Here is a 17,485-nt window from a genome sequence, read left to right as displayed (position 1 = left end):
ATTTGGTCTCCATTTTTACCGTCCTCTGGGGTCTGGAGGGTGATGACGTCGCTCCAGTTGCTCCACTTTCCTCTGTCGATTACATATTTACAAGCAGCCTGGAGCTCATATTGTGACAGCGGACGTAGGTTGTGCACAGTCCGGGATCTGTGGTTCAGGATTTCCACCTGCAGCCGAGAAGTGCAGAACATCGGTCACATTTCCAGCCCGTGGACACAGACTCTATAGCCATTTATGGGGGAAATTAGGACATTACTGGACTCTCTTTGCTGCACAAGGTTGGAATCAGCTGCCACTAGATGGCGTTTTCTGCACATTTATTCACACTGCTCCCACTGACTCCAGCCTCCCTCTAGTGAGGCTCGGACTGGCCAGCAGGAGAACAGGAGAATCCTCCGGTAGGCCCTTGTCAGGGAGTGCTAATGAGCAGTGCTATTAAACTTGATTCACAATTTGCAGAAAAATGTATAATCAAATTATTCATTAAACAAGATGGCCAAATTAATATTACATGGAAGCAAAAGTAAACTTGTGCACTAGGGTCAGGTTAATATTGTGTGTAGCTGAACAGTCTCACAAATCAATGTTACTGGTGGGCCTTTGCCAACCCAGTCCGACACTGCCTCTAGTGGTGGGTTCCTATAACTGAATTGTGTTGCTGCGAGCTGGCACAAGTGACATCAGGGCACAGGGTGCCGCACGAACATCAGGGGCGCTACTGTTTATTGGGGCAATTAGTTTTCACTGTTATAAGGGGCAATCATTTGCCATGCTTATGGGACAGGGCACACTGTTGGGTCACTTAGCAGTTCCTATAGGGCTGTGACCTCTCAGTGTAGTGGGTCAGGATTGATGGGGGGTGGTCTAACTTTTGGCACCCCACTAATCGCAAGAGCGTGGTTCAGAATTGCACTATTAGAGCAGTGTATAGAGCTCGGCCTTCTCCACAAGTTCCATAGACAAGGAATAAGGCCCGTTCTCGCCATCGGTAGTGGTCTTAGCGTCCAGACCCCCCTGCGATCAGCAGGCAGGGCCCATAGGACACCACTAACCAACACGTAAGCCCTAAATGCCTGTTAACTTTCCAGAATTCAGGACCATGGCATATTGCAGCACGGCACCAATGTCCGACTTGTCATAGCCTTGATATCTCTTACTTTCAAATTAGGAGACCACCATGCTTCACCTATACGGTCCATGCTGGGGAATGGAAGTGACGGCAGCTCTGAACCAATTATTACCTAGCGGTTGTCACCAGCCATATACACGGTGTGGCCTTGTGCCGCCATTATATAGCGGGCTCCGCTTATTCTCCAGATCCGGAGGCAGTACGTGCACCATCAATGTCATTTCCAGGTGGAGTGTGGCCAGAACCGGAGTCACTTTTCTCAGGGTTCTGCCTTTACCCAGTTGTATTGTCAGCAATTGACATTAACAAATGTTCAGTTTGGCCGCAGGACCAGGACTTGCCTGAGGGGGCGCACATGTGCAGGGGACCTGGACATATGAGCTGCCCCTTCTGAAAGGAGACAGATCGCCTGGTACCAGAAGCCTGCGCCCGTGTGGCAGCATTATAGAGACAGGGCATGGCACTTATTGCTATGTTTGATCACTGTATGGTGGCACTGTGCTGTATAATGCTTCTGCAGGGTATGATGTTGGTGGCAGTCGTTGATGCAACTTCATGGAAGTGTTACTGTACAGTACAGACCAAAAGTTTGGACACACCTTCTCATTCAAAGAGTTTTCTTTATTTTCATGACTATGAAAATTGTAGATTCACTCTGAAGGCATCAAAACTATGAATTAACACATGTGGAATTATATAATTAACAAAAAAGTGTGAAACAACTGAAAAGATGTCTTATATTCTAGGTTCTTCAAAGTAGCCACCTTTTGCTTTGATTACTGCTTGGCACACTCTTGGCATTCTCTTGATGAGCTTCAAGAGGTAGTCACTGGAAATGGTTTTCACTTCACAGGTGTGCCCTGTCAGGTTTAATAAGTGGGATTTTTTGCCTTATAAATGGGGTTGGGACCATCAGTTGTGTTTTGCAGAAGTCTGGTGGATACACAGCTGATAGTCCTACTGAATAGACTGTTAGAATTTGTATTATGGCAAGAAAAAAGCAGCTAAGAAAAACGAGTGGCCATCATTACTTTAAGAAATGAAGGTCAGTCAGTCTGAAAAACTGGGAAAATTTTGAAAGTGTCCCCAAGTGCAGTGGCAAAAACCATCAAGCACTACAAAGAAACTGGCTCACATGAGGACCGCCCCAGGAAAGGAAGACCAAGAGTCATCTCTGCTGCGGAGGATAAGTTCATCCGAGTCGCCAGCCTCAGAAATCGCAGGTTAACAGCAGCTCAGATTAGAGACCAGGTCAATGCCACACAGAGTTCTAGCAGCAGACACATCTCTACAGCAACTGTTAAGAGGAGACTTTGTGCAGCAGGCCTTCATGGTAAAATAGCTGCTAGGAAACCACTGCTAAGGACAGGCAACAAGCAGAAGAGACTTGTTTGGGCTAAAGAACACAAGGAATGGACATTAGACCAGTGGAAATCTGTGCTTTGGTCTGATGAGTCCAAATTTGAGATCTTTGGTTCCAACCACCGTGTCTTTGTGCGACGCAGAAAAGGTGAACGGATGGACTCTACATGCCTGGTTCCCACCGTGAAGCGTGGAGGAGGAGGTGTGATGGTGTGGGGGTGCTTTGCTGGTGACACTGTTGAGGATTTGTTCAAAATTGAAGGCATACTGAACCAGCATGGCTACCACAGCATCTTGCAGCGGCATGCTATTCCATCCGGTTTGTGTTTAGTTGGACCATCATTTATTTTTCAACAGGACAATGGCCTCAAACACACCTCCAGGCTGTGTAAGGGCTATATGACCAAGAAGGAGAGTGATGGGGTGCTACGCCAGATGACCTGGCCTCCACAGTCACCAGACCTGAACCCAATCGAGATGGTTTGGGGTGAGCTGGACAGCAGAGTGAAGGCAAAAGGGCCAACAAGTGTTAAGCATCTCTGGGAACTCCTTCAAGACTGTTGGAAGACCATTTCCGGTGACTACCTCTTGAAGCTCATCAAGAGAATAGCAAGAGTGTGCAAAGCAGTAATCAAAGAAAAAGGTGGCTACTTTGAAGAATCTAGAATATAAGACATATTTTCAGTTTTTTCACACTTTTTTGTTAATTATATAATTCCACATGTGTTAATTCATAGTTTTGATGCCTTCAGAGTGAATCTACAATTTTCATAGTCATGAAAATAAAGAAAACTCTTTGAATGAGAAGTGTGTCCAAACTTTTGGTCTTTGGTCTGTACTGTATATGGATATGTATGGCACTATTATTTGTCTCTTATAACTAGACACCGTATGGCAATTTATGCACTATATGACCATATACTATATGCCTGGGGGTAGCAAAAACTGAGCATTACCTGCTTCCAAGCGCTCTCATTGGGGATGCGATACCGGAGCCAAAAGTGTCGGACATCCTGATGGGTGTGTATGGTCACCGTACAGCTATGGGATGTGTCACAGGTCACCGTCACGTCACTCGGTGGATGCGGCTTCACTACGACATGGAAGGAACGGGTTAAGGTTTACTGAATCGTAGTTAAAAGGATGCAAAACCTAAGGGGGGTCCTCCCTGGACCCTCAGCCCCATAGGCACAGATTGTCAGGGTCTGGAGCAGATTTGGCATTGTGACCCAGAAGCTTCATTTTCATAATAAAGCAGCAGCGTTATAAGAGGGGCAGAGATCAGACACATCATGGTGAGTATTCCTGGAGCAGGGGGAATCAAAAAAAGAGCAAAAATGGACACTGGTATTACAAGTATTGCCTTAAAGAGCCTGTAAATCTGGAGACCCCATGTAGTGTAATATTTTCAACCTAAAGATCTCTGGGAAGTGCTCGGTGCGCCCTCCTGTCTCTCGAGGTCAAGACACTTCTCAGTGATCTTTTGAGCGACCGGTGGAGTCTCAGGACCCGGAACCCTCTGATCTACATTAAATTAAGGTGGCTATAAAATGTACAAAAAAGCATTAAACCTTATTCTATAAAGTATCAGGTGACGGTCAGTGAGAACGCAGGTAGTCCTGCAGGTAGTCCTACAGGTAGTCCTACTCCGGCGCTCAGAATTACCGTCACTTTTCCTGTCCCCGACCACAAACCATCCAGATCTAGAGAGATCTCGTATTATTACAGAATGTGCACAGCGGTCATGGGTGAAGAGGCTGCGGCATTGTAGAAAACGTGTCCCCAATAATGTCATGATGGGTCAGCAGAGAGAAACTACAAAGAGGGGCTGGAGGACATGACTCACCTAGAGGCCACTGATGTTTATGTGCATCATGTAATACTTAATTTCTCCAGTGGAGGTGCTGCAGGGAAATGTAACACTTCCTGACGTGTCGGGGGGGGGGGGATCTTTAGAGCAACTAAAGCTCGGGGAATATTTTAAGAAAAAAGCAATTTCCAAACCAAAGTAGGTGTTGTACACTTCTTGGACAACTGTTGTTTAAATGCATCAGAGCGCCATGTTAATTAAAAGCGCCCTGTACTCAGCTCCTGATTGGCTGCAGCGCTCAGATGACAGAGCGACACGCGAGCACCGTCAGACACAGCGCCAACATCAGGTGAACAATGCTGATGCGGAGGGTGTGTAGGGATATGGTGTTCTTGTGTTACATAGGGTCCTGGTGCTTTCTGAGTAGTAGACCGCCCCTTTAAAATTAGGTTTTGGTCTGGACAATTCCTGTAAAAAGGCAGAATTGGGTTTTTTTTGTTTTTTTTTGTTTGCTCTTTTTAAGTAATTGGAAAGGGACAATGAAACTCTGAATCCACCCATCATACATCTCCATTCATATCCATCTGTATGGTGCAATCTGCCGGTCATGGCACCGTTCTAATGTCTCTCTGGACACCCCATGGCTCTGCCCCTGTAATCCCAGTAGTTTGGCCGCTCACCTGCATCAGTGTAAGAGAACGTGTGAGGCATCGAGATGTTTTCTCCCAAGTCATTTGATGCTCGCACCAGAACTGTGAATTCGTCACCTACAGAAATTGAGACCGGCAGCACCGCAGACTGATTTGTTTGTGAACTGTAAAGGCTGGAAACTGTCACAATATGTGTTTTCTGCAACAGCCTGGAAGATACAACTGTAATACTTTAGTCACTCATCTTCATTATATAATAATATTAAGTGAACAACTTCTTTAAGGAATAAATTGTTGATTTCCCCCAGTCACCACTAGAGGGAGCTAAGCAGCTGGTTGTATACATAAAGCTTTCACACTCATAAGCTCCCTCTAGTGGTGGCAAACAGAATGATATGTCCCAATTTTATGGCACAGCAGTACAGAATATTCACAATCCGACAAATACTCAACTGCAAAATCCAGGTTGTTGCAATGAGAGTTTCTCTTCCAGATTCCCAGGAACAGGAAATGTTTCCTAATTCTCCTTCCTGTTCACAAGTGACAGAATTCGGTTTATCTGGGGGATCTGAAAGACAAATTAACGCATGTTCAGGGCAGAAAACATAAAACCCAGATAGTTTGCTTGGTAGTAATTGGTTTGATTGGAGGGGGGGGGTTCATGGTTTTGCTCCATCAGATGCTGTGGAGAGCGCCACCTGGCGGCACACAGAGTTTATGTGGCTCCGCTGAGTCCTTATGTGTCGCTGCCATGTGCATGAGATCCAATGTGATATTAAACATTCTTAAAGGGGTTGTCGAGTTTAGAAAGCCAATATCCTAGACTGTCAGGAGACTCCAATTTATTGTAGTGCCCAAAGTCTGAGCCGTCAAATGTCCATTTTCTGATACTTACATCCAACAAATACAGTTATCACACAGAGCATTTTACATTTCCAGCACTCGTAAACCGTTGCTCCGGGAGGAGGTCGGAGGTCTTGTACAATGACTGAATCCTTCTTTACTCTCCCCGGCATTGTTGTTTTCTGTATTTCAATTTTCATTTCCCCCCTAGATCCCAGGTTGCAGGGTCTGCTGTGACCAGTTAAAGTGCACGTGAGGTTAATAGGATGACCGTGGTGTATCACCGCGCTTGGGCTGGCCTTCATTACAGCAGCTGGACAGGATTCTGTGGATAAAAGACATAGTTTTGGATTTCCTTTAATATCATCTTAATGATTTGTGTATGCAGCACCTCTGCGGACCTATGTGTCTCCGTAGCTACAGACTAATCCTGCAGTCAATGTTTTCTTTAGAAAGAAAATGAGGCAGAGAGAGAAAAAGAAAAGTAACACTTGACTGTAGGATCAGGCTGCTTTTACAGGGTAATTCTCAGCTTTACTGTATAGACTGGGTCTGGATTAGCAGAGTTATGTCATTGTCATTAGAGGATTATCAATTTAATGGCAGCTCTATTGTGATGATCGAGGCCTAGATGAGGCAAGATACGCTATACACACAGGTAGGACTCTGTATACAGCTCCTCTCTGGGACTGTAAACTTCTGGAGGGCTGTAATAAACTTTGACATTTTGCTCCCATTTGTTGCGAATGCCATAAAGCACCACAAGTGCTGCACTCTCTATACACACAATACAGCAAGCGTATGTCTCCAATATGGCCGCAACTGGGGAAGTGTGCAAAAATAATATTTACAGTTAAGAAAAAAAAAAAAGATAAATTCATTGACCAACATTTATCAAAAATTGCAAAATTTGCACCATATCTACAGTGTGATCACTTCTGAATTGGGCGCAAATACACTTCCCAGTGTTAGATAAGAGCCTGAGTCAAAAGCTTTTTTTGTTTCCTTTTTCCTGCATATTAATTGATACACTTAGAAAAGACCAATGTGTCAAATATCGCACAAGAAAGTAGAATTTTGCTCAACTTTCGATCATATAAAAATGGTTGCAATGTAAATGTATTTGTTCCATGCTTTTTTTTAAGACCATTATGACCTTTCCTGTATACATAACTTTTTATGTGCTGAAAGGGGTAAGTTTTCTCCTTATTGAGAGTGACATGCCAGGTCTGGCATGCCAAAGGAGCAGGCAAGGCATTTTAGGCTGTGTGCACACGCTGCGGAAAAGGTGCGGATTCATCCGCGCGGATTTTGTACAATCCGCAGGTGAAACCGCAGGTCAAAAGACCTGCGGTTTTACCTGCGGATTGCTCTGCGGTTTTGCCCTGCGGTTTTTCATCTTCTCAATGGAGGAGATGGCAAACCGCCGGAGAATCCGCAGAAAGAATTGACATGTCAATTCTTTCTGCGGATTGAAAACCGCAGATAATCCGCGCGGAAAATTCCGCACCGTCTGCACTGCGGTTTTTGATTCCCATAGGGAATCATTGTACTGTACACCGCAGCAGAAACTGCTGCGGGTCCGCAGCGGCCAAAACCGCTGCGGAACCGCAGCAAAATCCGCAGCGTGTGCACACACCCTAAGGGTGTGTGCACACGCTGCGGATTCTGCTGCGGTTCCGCAGCAGTTTTTGCTGCGGTGTACAGTACCATTATTCCCTATGGGAATAAAAAACCGCAGTGCAGACGGTGCGGATTTTTCCATGCGGTTTTGCTGCAGTTTTGAAACCGCAGAAAGAATTGACATGTCAATTCTTTCTGCGGATTCCGCTGCGGTTTGCCATCTCCTCCATTGTGGAGATGAAAAACCGCAGGGCAAAACCGCAGAGCAATCCGCAGGTAAAACCGCAGGTCTTTTGACCTGCAGATTTACTTGCGGATTTTACAAAATCCACGCGGCCAAATCTGCACCCCAATCCGCAGCGTGTGCACATACCCTTAGTCTCCTCAAACTGACATGCCAAACCTGGCATGTCACTCTCCATAAGGAGAAACCTTACCCTTTAGATCCCAGTCTTAGCTTCTCACCTACCCAAGTCAGTTCTCATACTTTGCACTGATGAGGGGTAATACCCCAAAGCACCGTGTCTGCAAATTGAGATCCTAATTTGTCTTTTATCCTAAGTCATATTGCAAGGCTTGTTAAAAGGTCAATATAGACTTGTAGGATCGCTACTACCAATAGGTGGCGCTATACAGTTCAAGTCCACTTCAGAGACAATTAGCATGTTTATGTGATGATAAATGTTCTCCGCTTTTTCTCTTCTTCGCAGTGACATCTAATTCATGAAACAAGAGTGACATAATTCATTTCCTGAAAAAAACTTTTCTGTTTCATTTCTACTTTTGCTAAAGTTGTTCTCCTCGTTACATGTGTGCGGGACTTCCCCATTACCCATGAATGTGATTATTTCTGCAGACGTGCCATTATTTCTGCACATGGATGATTCCATGAAGTTGATCTGTTGGTTCTCCATGTGGAATAACACCGATTATGACCTGACTTACATCCTAAAACCACGGAGACCGGGTCAGGATACAGATGAGGATCGTGTGCCTAAATCGTGACAAATCCTGAATATTCAAGAAGTTTAATGCAATATACAGAAAAAAAAATAAAAAGTCGAATATTTCCTTAATTTACCGACCTGCACGTGATATCTTTGGACTCCACATGACAGTGATAGTAAGCGTCATCCATGGGAACCAAAGTTTCTCCATAAGCTGAAAAGACATATGTCATTGAGTCCTTGTTACAAAATAATAACTCTTCAGAACAACCTTCCACAGTTAAAGGGATTGTCTGGTTTAGGAAACTTTTTAAAAGGGTTATTTCCTTCATAGATGAGTATTGTTGGATAAGGCTTGAACAAAGAAGCAATTTTGCAATTCCTTGTTTAGTTAGCTTTTCTTGAAATATTAACAGTTCGTTGCCTAGGAAACCAACCACCGCTGCTAGAGAACAGAACTTGTACAGTGTATACAAGCTCTTTTCTATTGAGCTTGTAAGCGCTGTTTCAAAGTTGGCCAGAAACACTGGACCGCACTCTGTTGCTTCCTAATGAAGAACTTTCAAGCCGGACAGCAGCGGTGGTCGTTTCCTAGGCAACGAATTGTAAACATTAGAAAAATGATATCTCAGGACAGGCTGCAAATTTTAACACACAACAAATTGCAAAAATACTTGTATTTACCATATCTGACAATATCCATCTATAACGAAACTCACCAAGGAGTTCTGAATTAATTTGTAGGGTCTGAAGTTCTCATGTCCAACTTGCAGGACTTGGCAAGTCTATGAACATAGTGTAATGCAACATGTCTCCTGGGGAGGCGCTGCTGAGCTATGATAGTTCACACTACAGATGGTTGTTGGGGGTCTCAGGATGCCCCAAAATTAGGCAACCTGCTATTTGTAAATATAAAACAGCATAAAGAAAAATCAAAGCAAAATATTTACAAAGTTTCTCAACTCTTTCAAATATTTTAAACAAATGAAGTGATCCTAAAATGAAAAAATAAACATTGTATTTCATTTTTTTAAATACATTTTTCTGTGTTTTCCGGATCAGTTTGTTCTCCCATTGCAAGACAACAATAATTATTACTGCTCCTTTGAATATTGTTGTTGGTTATAAGGTTAGACGTGGATTTTGGAGATTGACCGGAACGTTGTTTCGATGTGTTTTATCTATTATTTCCTATCTTATGTTCCTTTGAGGTTCTGCATATAACAGACACTTGTAAAATTCCCCATTTGTGGCTGCGTGGTTTAAATACAAAGCGCGTGTGTTAGTCACAGAGTCGTGTATGGCTGGCGTGCTATGGATGTCATCGGGCCTCAGGCTTCTTGTTAGTCATGTGATTTGATAGAATAATGTTCTACAGAAACAAAAAATAAAATTGAAGACAGGTTCACGAAAAAAAGAGTTTATTTTGTTGTATCTGGAGGTACTGGAGATTTTTGACTCCTCTCTCCCCATTAAGGACACATGCACGGTTGGCCAAACCTATGAACATGGCACCTTCAATGGTTTCCCATCGGAGGAGAATAATGGAGGAGGCTGGTCTAGTTCCCCTACCGTCAGTGAACATGTTCTGGACAGCAATGCCCAATGTTAGGGCAGAAGGCTTTATAACGAGGGGGCGGCCATCACAATGTAAGAAACTGCTGCTGAGTTTGTGGTCAGTTTACATTGATAACATGCATATTAATGTCAAAGTAATAGGCATTAGGCATCCATGAGAGTCTCCATTTTTTACCTCTTCATCTACTCATAGAAGAGAATTGTGACTGTTGCGAGCAGTTATTGGGTGCTGGGCAGCCTACAGCACTATATGTTCTGTGATTACATCCTAATCTTATCTTTAGCTCATAGTCACTGTAGAGATTATCTACATGAGACACAATCTATAACTTCTGCTGCAACAATAACCAAATCATAACAAAGATGCAACTCAGAAATATCCAACTGTGTACAGAGTGACCCGATAGATAAATAAAATATCTGATATCCAAATCTTATATCTATCAGCGATAGATCTCAGGCAAAGCCATGAAAGGGCCCAGTGCACAGCATATGGCAGCCCTATAGCTCATGATAAAACATCCTTTATGTAGTCTGTGAGAGAAGTTGTTTGCTGCTTTGGAGGAGATGATATAGTGGCCCCTGTGAGGCTGCAGTGGGTGCCTCAAAAGTCTGTACACCCCTGATCTGTCTGATATTCAGTTTACCACAGATAGATGGAAAGATACAAGATCTACTGTATATGAGCCTTGCATTGAGATACATAGATAGATATGAGATAGATAGATCGATAGATAGATAATATATAGCTATGGGATAGATAGATAGATAATAAATAGATAATATATAGCTATGGGATAGATAGATAGATAGATAATAAATAGATAATATATAGATATGGGATATATAGATAATATATAGATACTAGACAGATAGATAAATAGATAGATAGATAATAAATAGATAATATATAGATATGGGATAGATAGATAGATAGATAGATAATAAATAGATAATAGATAGATATGGGATAGAAAGATAATAAATAGATAGATAGATAATATATAGATATGGGATAGATAGATAATAGATAGATAGATAATATATAGATATGGGATACATAGGATAAGATTTGCCTAGATAGAAATATAAGATATATGATATAGATAGAAATTATTTCATATTTTTCTATCTCTGCAAATCTTATATCTTCATGTCTATATATTTATCTGTCTCATATATTTCAATCTATATCATATCTATTATCTCTCTGTTATCTGTTATCTATCTTCTACCTATTATCTCTTATTTATCTACCTCTCTATTATCTATCTTCTTCTATCTATCTTTCTATATTGGATAATCCCACACATACCGCACGTCCAGTGTGAACAGTGCTCTGCTGTCGCTCTATAGCGGATGCCATTCTTGCAGTCCCCTGATATTGGTGGAGCATATATACAGGTCCCTTGTCGTCAGACGTCTTGTGATTCCTCTGGAGCCCCCCGTGTGTGCTGTGTGTGGGGCAGGTAGGACCCTCCACTTACCTGCGGCTCCTGGGGTCTCCGCACCGCTCCTCTGCGTTATTCCTCCTCCGTCCTCATCCGCACTGGAGACATCACTGAGGCTCCGAGGCTGCAGTACCTCCTACCGCCTGAGGAGGGAGCAGCGCTGAGCATCCGTCAGACTCAACCTCCAAACCACAAGTCTCAGCTCCCCCATCAGCAGCGCTCCGGGGGCCTCATGTCTGGACACAGCCAAAAATGCAGATTTTCAAGAATTTCATGCCATTGGAATATTAAATAACTTTGCAAAATTCTATCAAAGTTGATTAAATAAAATTAATTAAAATTCTAGCTAATGAGCATTCCTCTGAGGCCAGACTTTAGGGACAAAGTCTATAATGCACTGACTCCAGATCTGGAAAACTCCAGCAGGGAATCGCTCAAAGGACAATTCCCTACATGGGGTAATGTTCCGGAATGCAGGTCCTCCAAAGAAAGTTAAAACGTTGTATTTCTATTCAAAATCAGTACAAAATAAAATTAGAAACGGCAAACCATACAGAATAGCAAAAAGCCAACACACCGGGGGACACAGTGAATAGCTGGTAGAAAGTCCCATAAATAATACCGCCTGAGAAGAGATGAAAACTGCAAAAAGATCTCATCTCTCCAAATATCTTCATATCAATCCATGATAATGCAGACAGATACAGAAACCTGCTGGTGCAGCAAAGAGATGATGGAAGAAAAATATGAATTCAGAATATCACAAAATCATGCACAGAAAAAGTTGCTCATCTGCTGCCTTGCTGGTTTTCCCATATCTGTTCTCCTCAGGAAGGGACCAAAGCCCTTGTACCTATAACACATGATGTCAATAGAGAGGACCAGATATGAGGACGTGCACCTCATGCTGTAAAAAATAATAAACTTATATGTAAATTATATTTACCAAAGTGAGGTGTCACCCAGGGTCCAGGAGGAGCGCCGCGTCCGGTATCACAGGTCGTCCGGGCCGTATTCAGCGGAGCCTGCGTCCAATCATTACTCTAGGAAAAAAATCGGACTCTTTGTATGGGTGTTCCTATAAGTGATTGACAGCGATCTCTGTGTGTGCCTTCATTCAAAGGAAGCTGTCAGTCACTGATAGGACCGCCCACTGGACCCAAACTCCCAGATGAGGAAAACTCAGGTTATACTGCACAAAACTATATATTAGGCTGGTTTCACATTAGCGCTTTTTAAGCGCACGCACGGCCGGGGGTAGCTCCGCCCCCGAGCCGGCTCTCTGCCCGGCGTGCCCGCCCCTTGCTTGTAGCGCCGCCTCCTAGCGGACAGCGGCGCCTGCGATCGGCGCACCCTATCTTTAGCATAGGGTGCGCAGATCGTGCGCAGGCCGTGCGCTAGTTGCGCTTTGACCTGTGCTGCGCACTTTTGACGGTGCACCGTGCACGCCAAAATCTGAAAAGTTCGATTTTGGCGCGCACGGCGCACCGTCAAAAGTGCGCAGCGCAGGTCAAAGCGCAACTAGCGCACGGCCTGCGCATGATCTGCGCACCCTATGCTAAAGATAGGGTGCGCCGATCGCAGGCGCCGCTGTCCGCTAGGAGGCGGCGCTACAAGCAAGGGGCGGGCACGCCGGGCAGACAGCCGGCTCGGGGGCGGAGCTACCCCCGGCCCTGCGTGCGCTTAAAAAGCGCTAATGTGAAACCACCCTTACACTGCTCAGCCCCCCCCCTATAACACGGTGTCATTAGATTAGAATCTATTCTCAGGTTTCCTTGAAAGGGAATCTGTCATCCTTTTTTTTGGCTAGCAGCTGCCGGCATAGACATCGGGGGCTTATCTACAGCATTCTATAGTGCTGTAGATAAGCCTCCGATATAACCTGAAAGATAAGAAAAACACGTTTTATTATAGTCACCGGGGTGGGCGTTTCGGTCCAGGCCGACGCCTCCCTTCTTCATGCAATGACGTCCTCTTCTCCCGTCCTGTAATGGCTGCGGCGCAAGCGCACTGCTCTGCCCTGTTGAGGGCAGAGTAGAATTATGCAGTGCGCAGGTGTCAGGAGAGGGCCGGTGCCTGCGCACTGCATAATTCTACTCTGCCCTCAACATGGCAGAGCAGTGCGCTTGCGCCGCAGCCATTACAGGACGGGAGAAGAGGACGTCATTGCTTGAAGAATGGAGGTGTCGGACCGGACCGCAACGCCCACCAGACCGGACCGCCCACCCCGGTGAGTATAATATAACGTGTTTTTCTTATCTTTCAGGTTATATCAGAGGCTTATCTACAGCATTACAGAATGCTGTAGATAATCCCCTGATGTCTATGCCGGCAGCTGCAAGCCGAAAAAAAGGATGACAGATTCCCTTTAAATGTTCCTTTCTTTAAAACTGTGAGCAGAGCAATCTGTAGATGCAGCCTGTGTAGAGCGTGTGCAGCACCACTCCAATATGGCAGATCCATACAGCTGGGAGGGCCATAGGCTCCAGATAAATCCGGAGGGCAGTGCCCTGATCCCTTATGTGCCGGCATCACATCAGAGCATGTGTGGGGCCACGGCCGCCATACTGTGTGACTGCTGAGAAAGGTCCACATCTCTGGCCTGAAACGTCGTCATGTGGGCAATTCAACTGCACATGACTTAATCCAACAACGTGCGAGCTTCCAGTCCTTTGGATTTACTTACTAGGTTCGGTACATACCTGGGAAGCTTTTACACCCTGTATCTATTGTGCTGCGTTTTGTTTTCTTTATCTATTAATCTATGTATCTATCTATTATCTATCTATCTATCTATCTATTATCTATATCTATCTATCTATCTACAGTATCTATTGTCTATCTATCTATTATCTATCTATCTATCATCTATCTACCTATCTGTCTATTATCTATCTCTATCTATCTATTTATCTATCTATCTGTCTGTCTGTCTGTCTGTCTGTCTATCTATCTATTATCTGTCTATTATCTATCTGTCTATCTATTACACAGGTCAACGAAAAAAAATTTTTTTTCTGGTGTCCAAAATATTTTAATGAATTTGGGGTATTTTTGGGGTGCTGATTCTGAATATGTCATCAGTTTTGCCAGATTGGCTCAAGTTTTTGAGATTTTTGGTATCTTATTTATAGCACTTGTTGGTAAATGCGACGCATCATCTCATTAATTTCTTTGGATTAGTACTTGAACTGAGCAGTTCTCAATATAGTTTTGTGTTAATTAGTGTTCTAAAAGTTTGTTCATAGCTTGATTTTTGCACTAACTTTATGTTGTTGTCTGTTTTCCAGTGAAAAGCATGAACTCATCATGAAGAAGTTGTCTTAACGATCCAGACTCATTCTGTTACATTTGTGGTGAATATACACTGCCAAAACATAGAAGAAACATAACAGACTTCGTAAAAAAAGTGTATTTTGCCTATTTTGGGGTTATGCTTGGGGACCAAGACAAGTTTTGGGCACCACACATAGTGTGCAAAGCATGTATCGAATTATTACGAAAATGGAGCAAAGGACAAAGAAAAAGCTTCAAATTTGGTGTTCCAATGGTGTGGAGAGAGCCAAAAAATCATCATGATGACTGTTATTTCTGTGCAGTGCAAGTGCAAGGATTCAATAAGCATAAGAAACGAAAATGGGAGTAACATGGAATCTGCAAGAAGGCCTGTCCCTCATTGTGAAGATGTGCCTGTACCTGTGTTTACCATAAATAACAGTCATCATGATGATTTTTTGGCTCTCTCCACACCATTGGAACACCAAATTTGAAGCTTTTTCTTTGTCCTTTGCTCCATTTTCGTAATAATTCGATACATGCTTTGCACACTATGTGTGGTGCCCAAAACTTGTCTTGGTCCCCAAGCATAACCCCAAAATAGGCAAAATACACTTTTTTTACGAAGTCTGTTATGTTTCTTCTATGTTTTGGCAGTGTGTATTCACCACAAATGTAACAGAATGAGTCTGGATCGTTAAGACAACTTCTTCTTGATGAGTTCATGCTTTTCACTGGAAAACAGACAACAACATAAAGTTAGTGCAAAAATCAAGCTATGAACAAACTTTTAGAACACTAATTAACACAAAACTATATTGAGAACTGCTCAGTTCAAGTACTAATCCAAAGAAATTAATGAGATGATGCGTCGCATTTACCAACAAGTGCTATAAATAAGATACCAAAAATCTCAAAAACTTGAGCCAATCTGGCAAAACTGATGACATATTCAGAATCAGCACCCCAAAAATACCCTAAATTCGATGAAATATCTTTGGCACCAAAAATGCTGTTGACCAGTGTTATCTATCTGTCTGTCTATCTATCATCTATCTTTCTCTATATATACTGTATTATCTATGTGTGTGTTTTGTCAAATCTTTCCTTTGAAAACGATGTGTAAATGACAGAGAATTGCTCTAGGTAAAAGCTGATGTTACCATCGCATTGCGTTCGGATGTAAATCGGATGCTAGGTGTGGGAAATCGGATTGTGCTCACATGACACTAGTCCGATTTTAACATCGCTAGTGTGACTCCGGCCTTAGAGCGATTTTTTCAGATTTTTTTTGAATCAGACAAGTTCCAAGAAACTTAAAATGATATGATTGAACTTTATATTGCACTTTTGTTTTGTAATCAGTTACTGGATTATCAGACTTTCTGTATTATTGGATGTCAAATTAAAGGAATTTTAGACAAGTCGAGCTGACCCTTGTTTGGATCGTACTTTCGGGGCTTCCAAGAAAAATCTTCATCCTTGGATGCAATTTGTTATAAAACAAACAATCCGCTCATTCCTCACCGTCCCCGGGTCCATCGCTGATTCTCTGGTGCTGCTCCCGGTGTCTGGTATTGGCTGCGGAGCAGCCGATCAGTGAGCTCAGCGACTCTACCGGTGTAGGTGGAGCGCCCCGCAGCAAATACCGGACACCTGAAACAGAGGCAGCGACTCTGCGCTGGACCTGGGGATGGAGAGTAAAGCTTGGCTAGTTTCTTATCAGTGCAGTTGGGGACAAAGATTCTCTGATAGGGGACAACCCCTTTAAGTGGTCATTTCTGTAATGGAGACGGGCTCGATCCTGTGCGGATTTTGGGGAGCACTGGGCTGGCAGAGCTCCCATCGTGGTGCCACTTCTTCACCTGTGTGTTCAACTCCATGAGCAAAAAAGGAAATGCTTCAAGGTGAAGAAGAACAAGTAGGATGTTCTTAAGACGTAAAAGGGTAGTGAAACAAGGGGGATGGGAAGAAGTGACAAAAACTAAGAAAACAGGTGTAAGTGACGCCCCGGAAAACAAAATTCATCATAAAACATGAAAGTGCAAAATAAAACTTCTGCTTTTAGGTGGATTTCACATCAGGTGCAGTTTGTTTTAACTTAATTTCATTTTACATATTTATAAGCAGAATCTGCACAGGAACAATACTGAGCTGAAGGTTTGTTACAATTGCATCATGTCTAAGTGCATTGAAGTGTCTGCAGCTCAGAGAGGAGTCCTGGACACAGCGGCAACAAAACACTCATAGATGTAATCAATACAACAGGAAGGAAAGGATTGAATTCCAGTTTTTCCTTCAGTCCTGTCACCCCCTCGGTGTACTACACCATTCCAGCCCCTTACCCCGGTGTATAATCTCATGCCCCCTCGCCCCCAGTGTATAACCTCTGGGCCTCCACCATGCCGTAGTGTATAACCTCCGGGCCCCCACCATGCCGTCTGCCTTTACTAACATGTTACAGAACAGGTGATGGTGCAGAGCTCACAGGTATCAGCACGACCCTGTACTAGGATCCATCATCCACTGGATAACAAATCCATCCATTACATTCATTCCCTACTGAATCTTCCCTCATCACCTCTCACTGATATTATGGAAGGAATCACAGCCACTCAGCCACAAAGTGAAGACCCCATAATGTTACAGAGCAGGGGGTCCGAGTGCTGAGGCGCAAAAGGCAGAAAAGTCACCACCACTCTGCTGACCCCATAACTGCAGAGTCCAGACCTCCCCATAAGCACAAACACTGCGCCCCCTCTGGGAGCTTCATGGCCGAGCAACTGCATGAAACCGTACATCACCAAGCACAATGC

General features: G+C 43.6%; 1 protein-coding gene across 1 annotated transcript in view; it reads right to left on the bottom strand.

The window, feature by feature from the left end:
- Positions 1 to 11,308, bottom strand: part of IL12RB2 (interleukin 12 receptor subunit beta 2) — a 32,104-nt gene extending 20,796 nt beyond the window's left edge. Inside the window, exons 1-8 of the mRNA XM_073544964.1 lie at positions 11,258 to 11,308; positions 9,084 to 9,149; positions 8,503 to 8,578; positions 5,847 to 6,119; positions 5,405 to 5,519; positions 4,982 to 5,160; positions 3,448 to 3,584; positions 20 to 167 (exon numbers count right to left, since the gene is read on the bottom strand). Of these exons, the coding sequence (XP_073401065.1) occupies positions 20 to 167; positions 3,448 to 3,584; positions 4,982 to 5,160; positions 5,405 to 5,519; positions 5,847 to 6,119; positions 8,503 to 8,578; positions 9,084 to 9,149; positions 11,258 to 11,308 (1,045 nt within the window). The remainder of the gene's footprint in view (positions 1 to 19; positions 168 to 3,447; positions 3,585 to 4,981; positions 5,161 to 5,404; positions 5,520 to 5,846; positions 6,120 to 8,502; positions 8,579 to 9,083; positions 9,150 to 11,257) is intronic.
- Positions 11,309 to 17,485: the final 6,177 nt, after the last annotated feature.

This window comes from Dendrobates tinctorius, unplaced genomic scaffold, assembly GCF_039654945.1.
Source record: "Dendrobates tinctorius isolate UK_male_01 unplaced genomic scaffold, ASM3965494v1 ptg000138l, whole genome shotgun sequence".
Classification (NCBI taxonomy): domain Eukaryota; kingdom Metazoa; phylum Chordata; class Amphibia; order Anura; family Dendrobatidae; genus Dendrobates; species Dendrobates tinctorius.
This window is presented reverse-complemented; position numbering and strand designations above follow the sequence as displayed.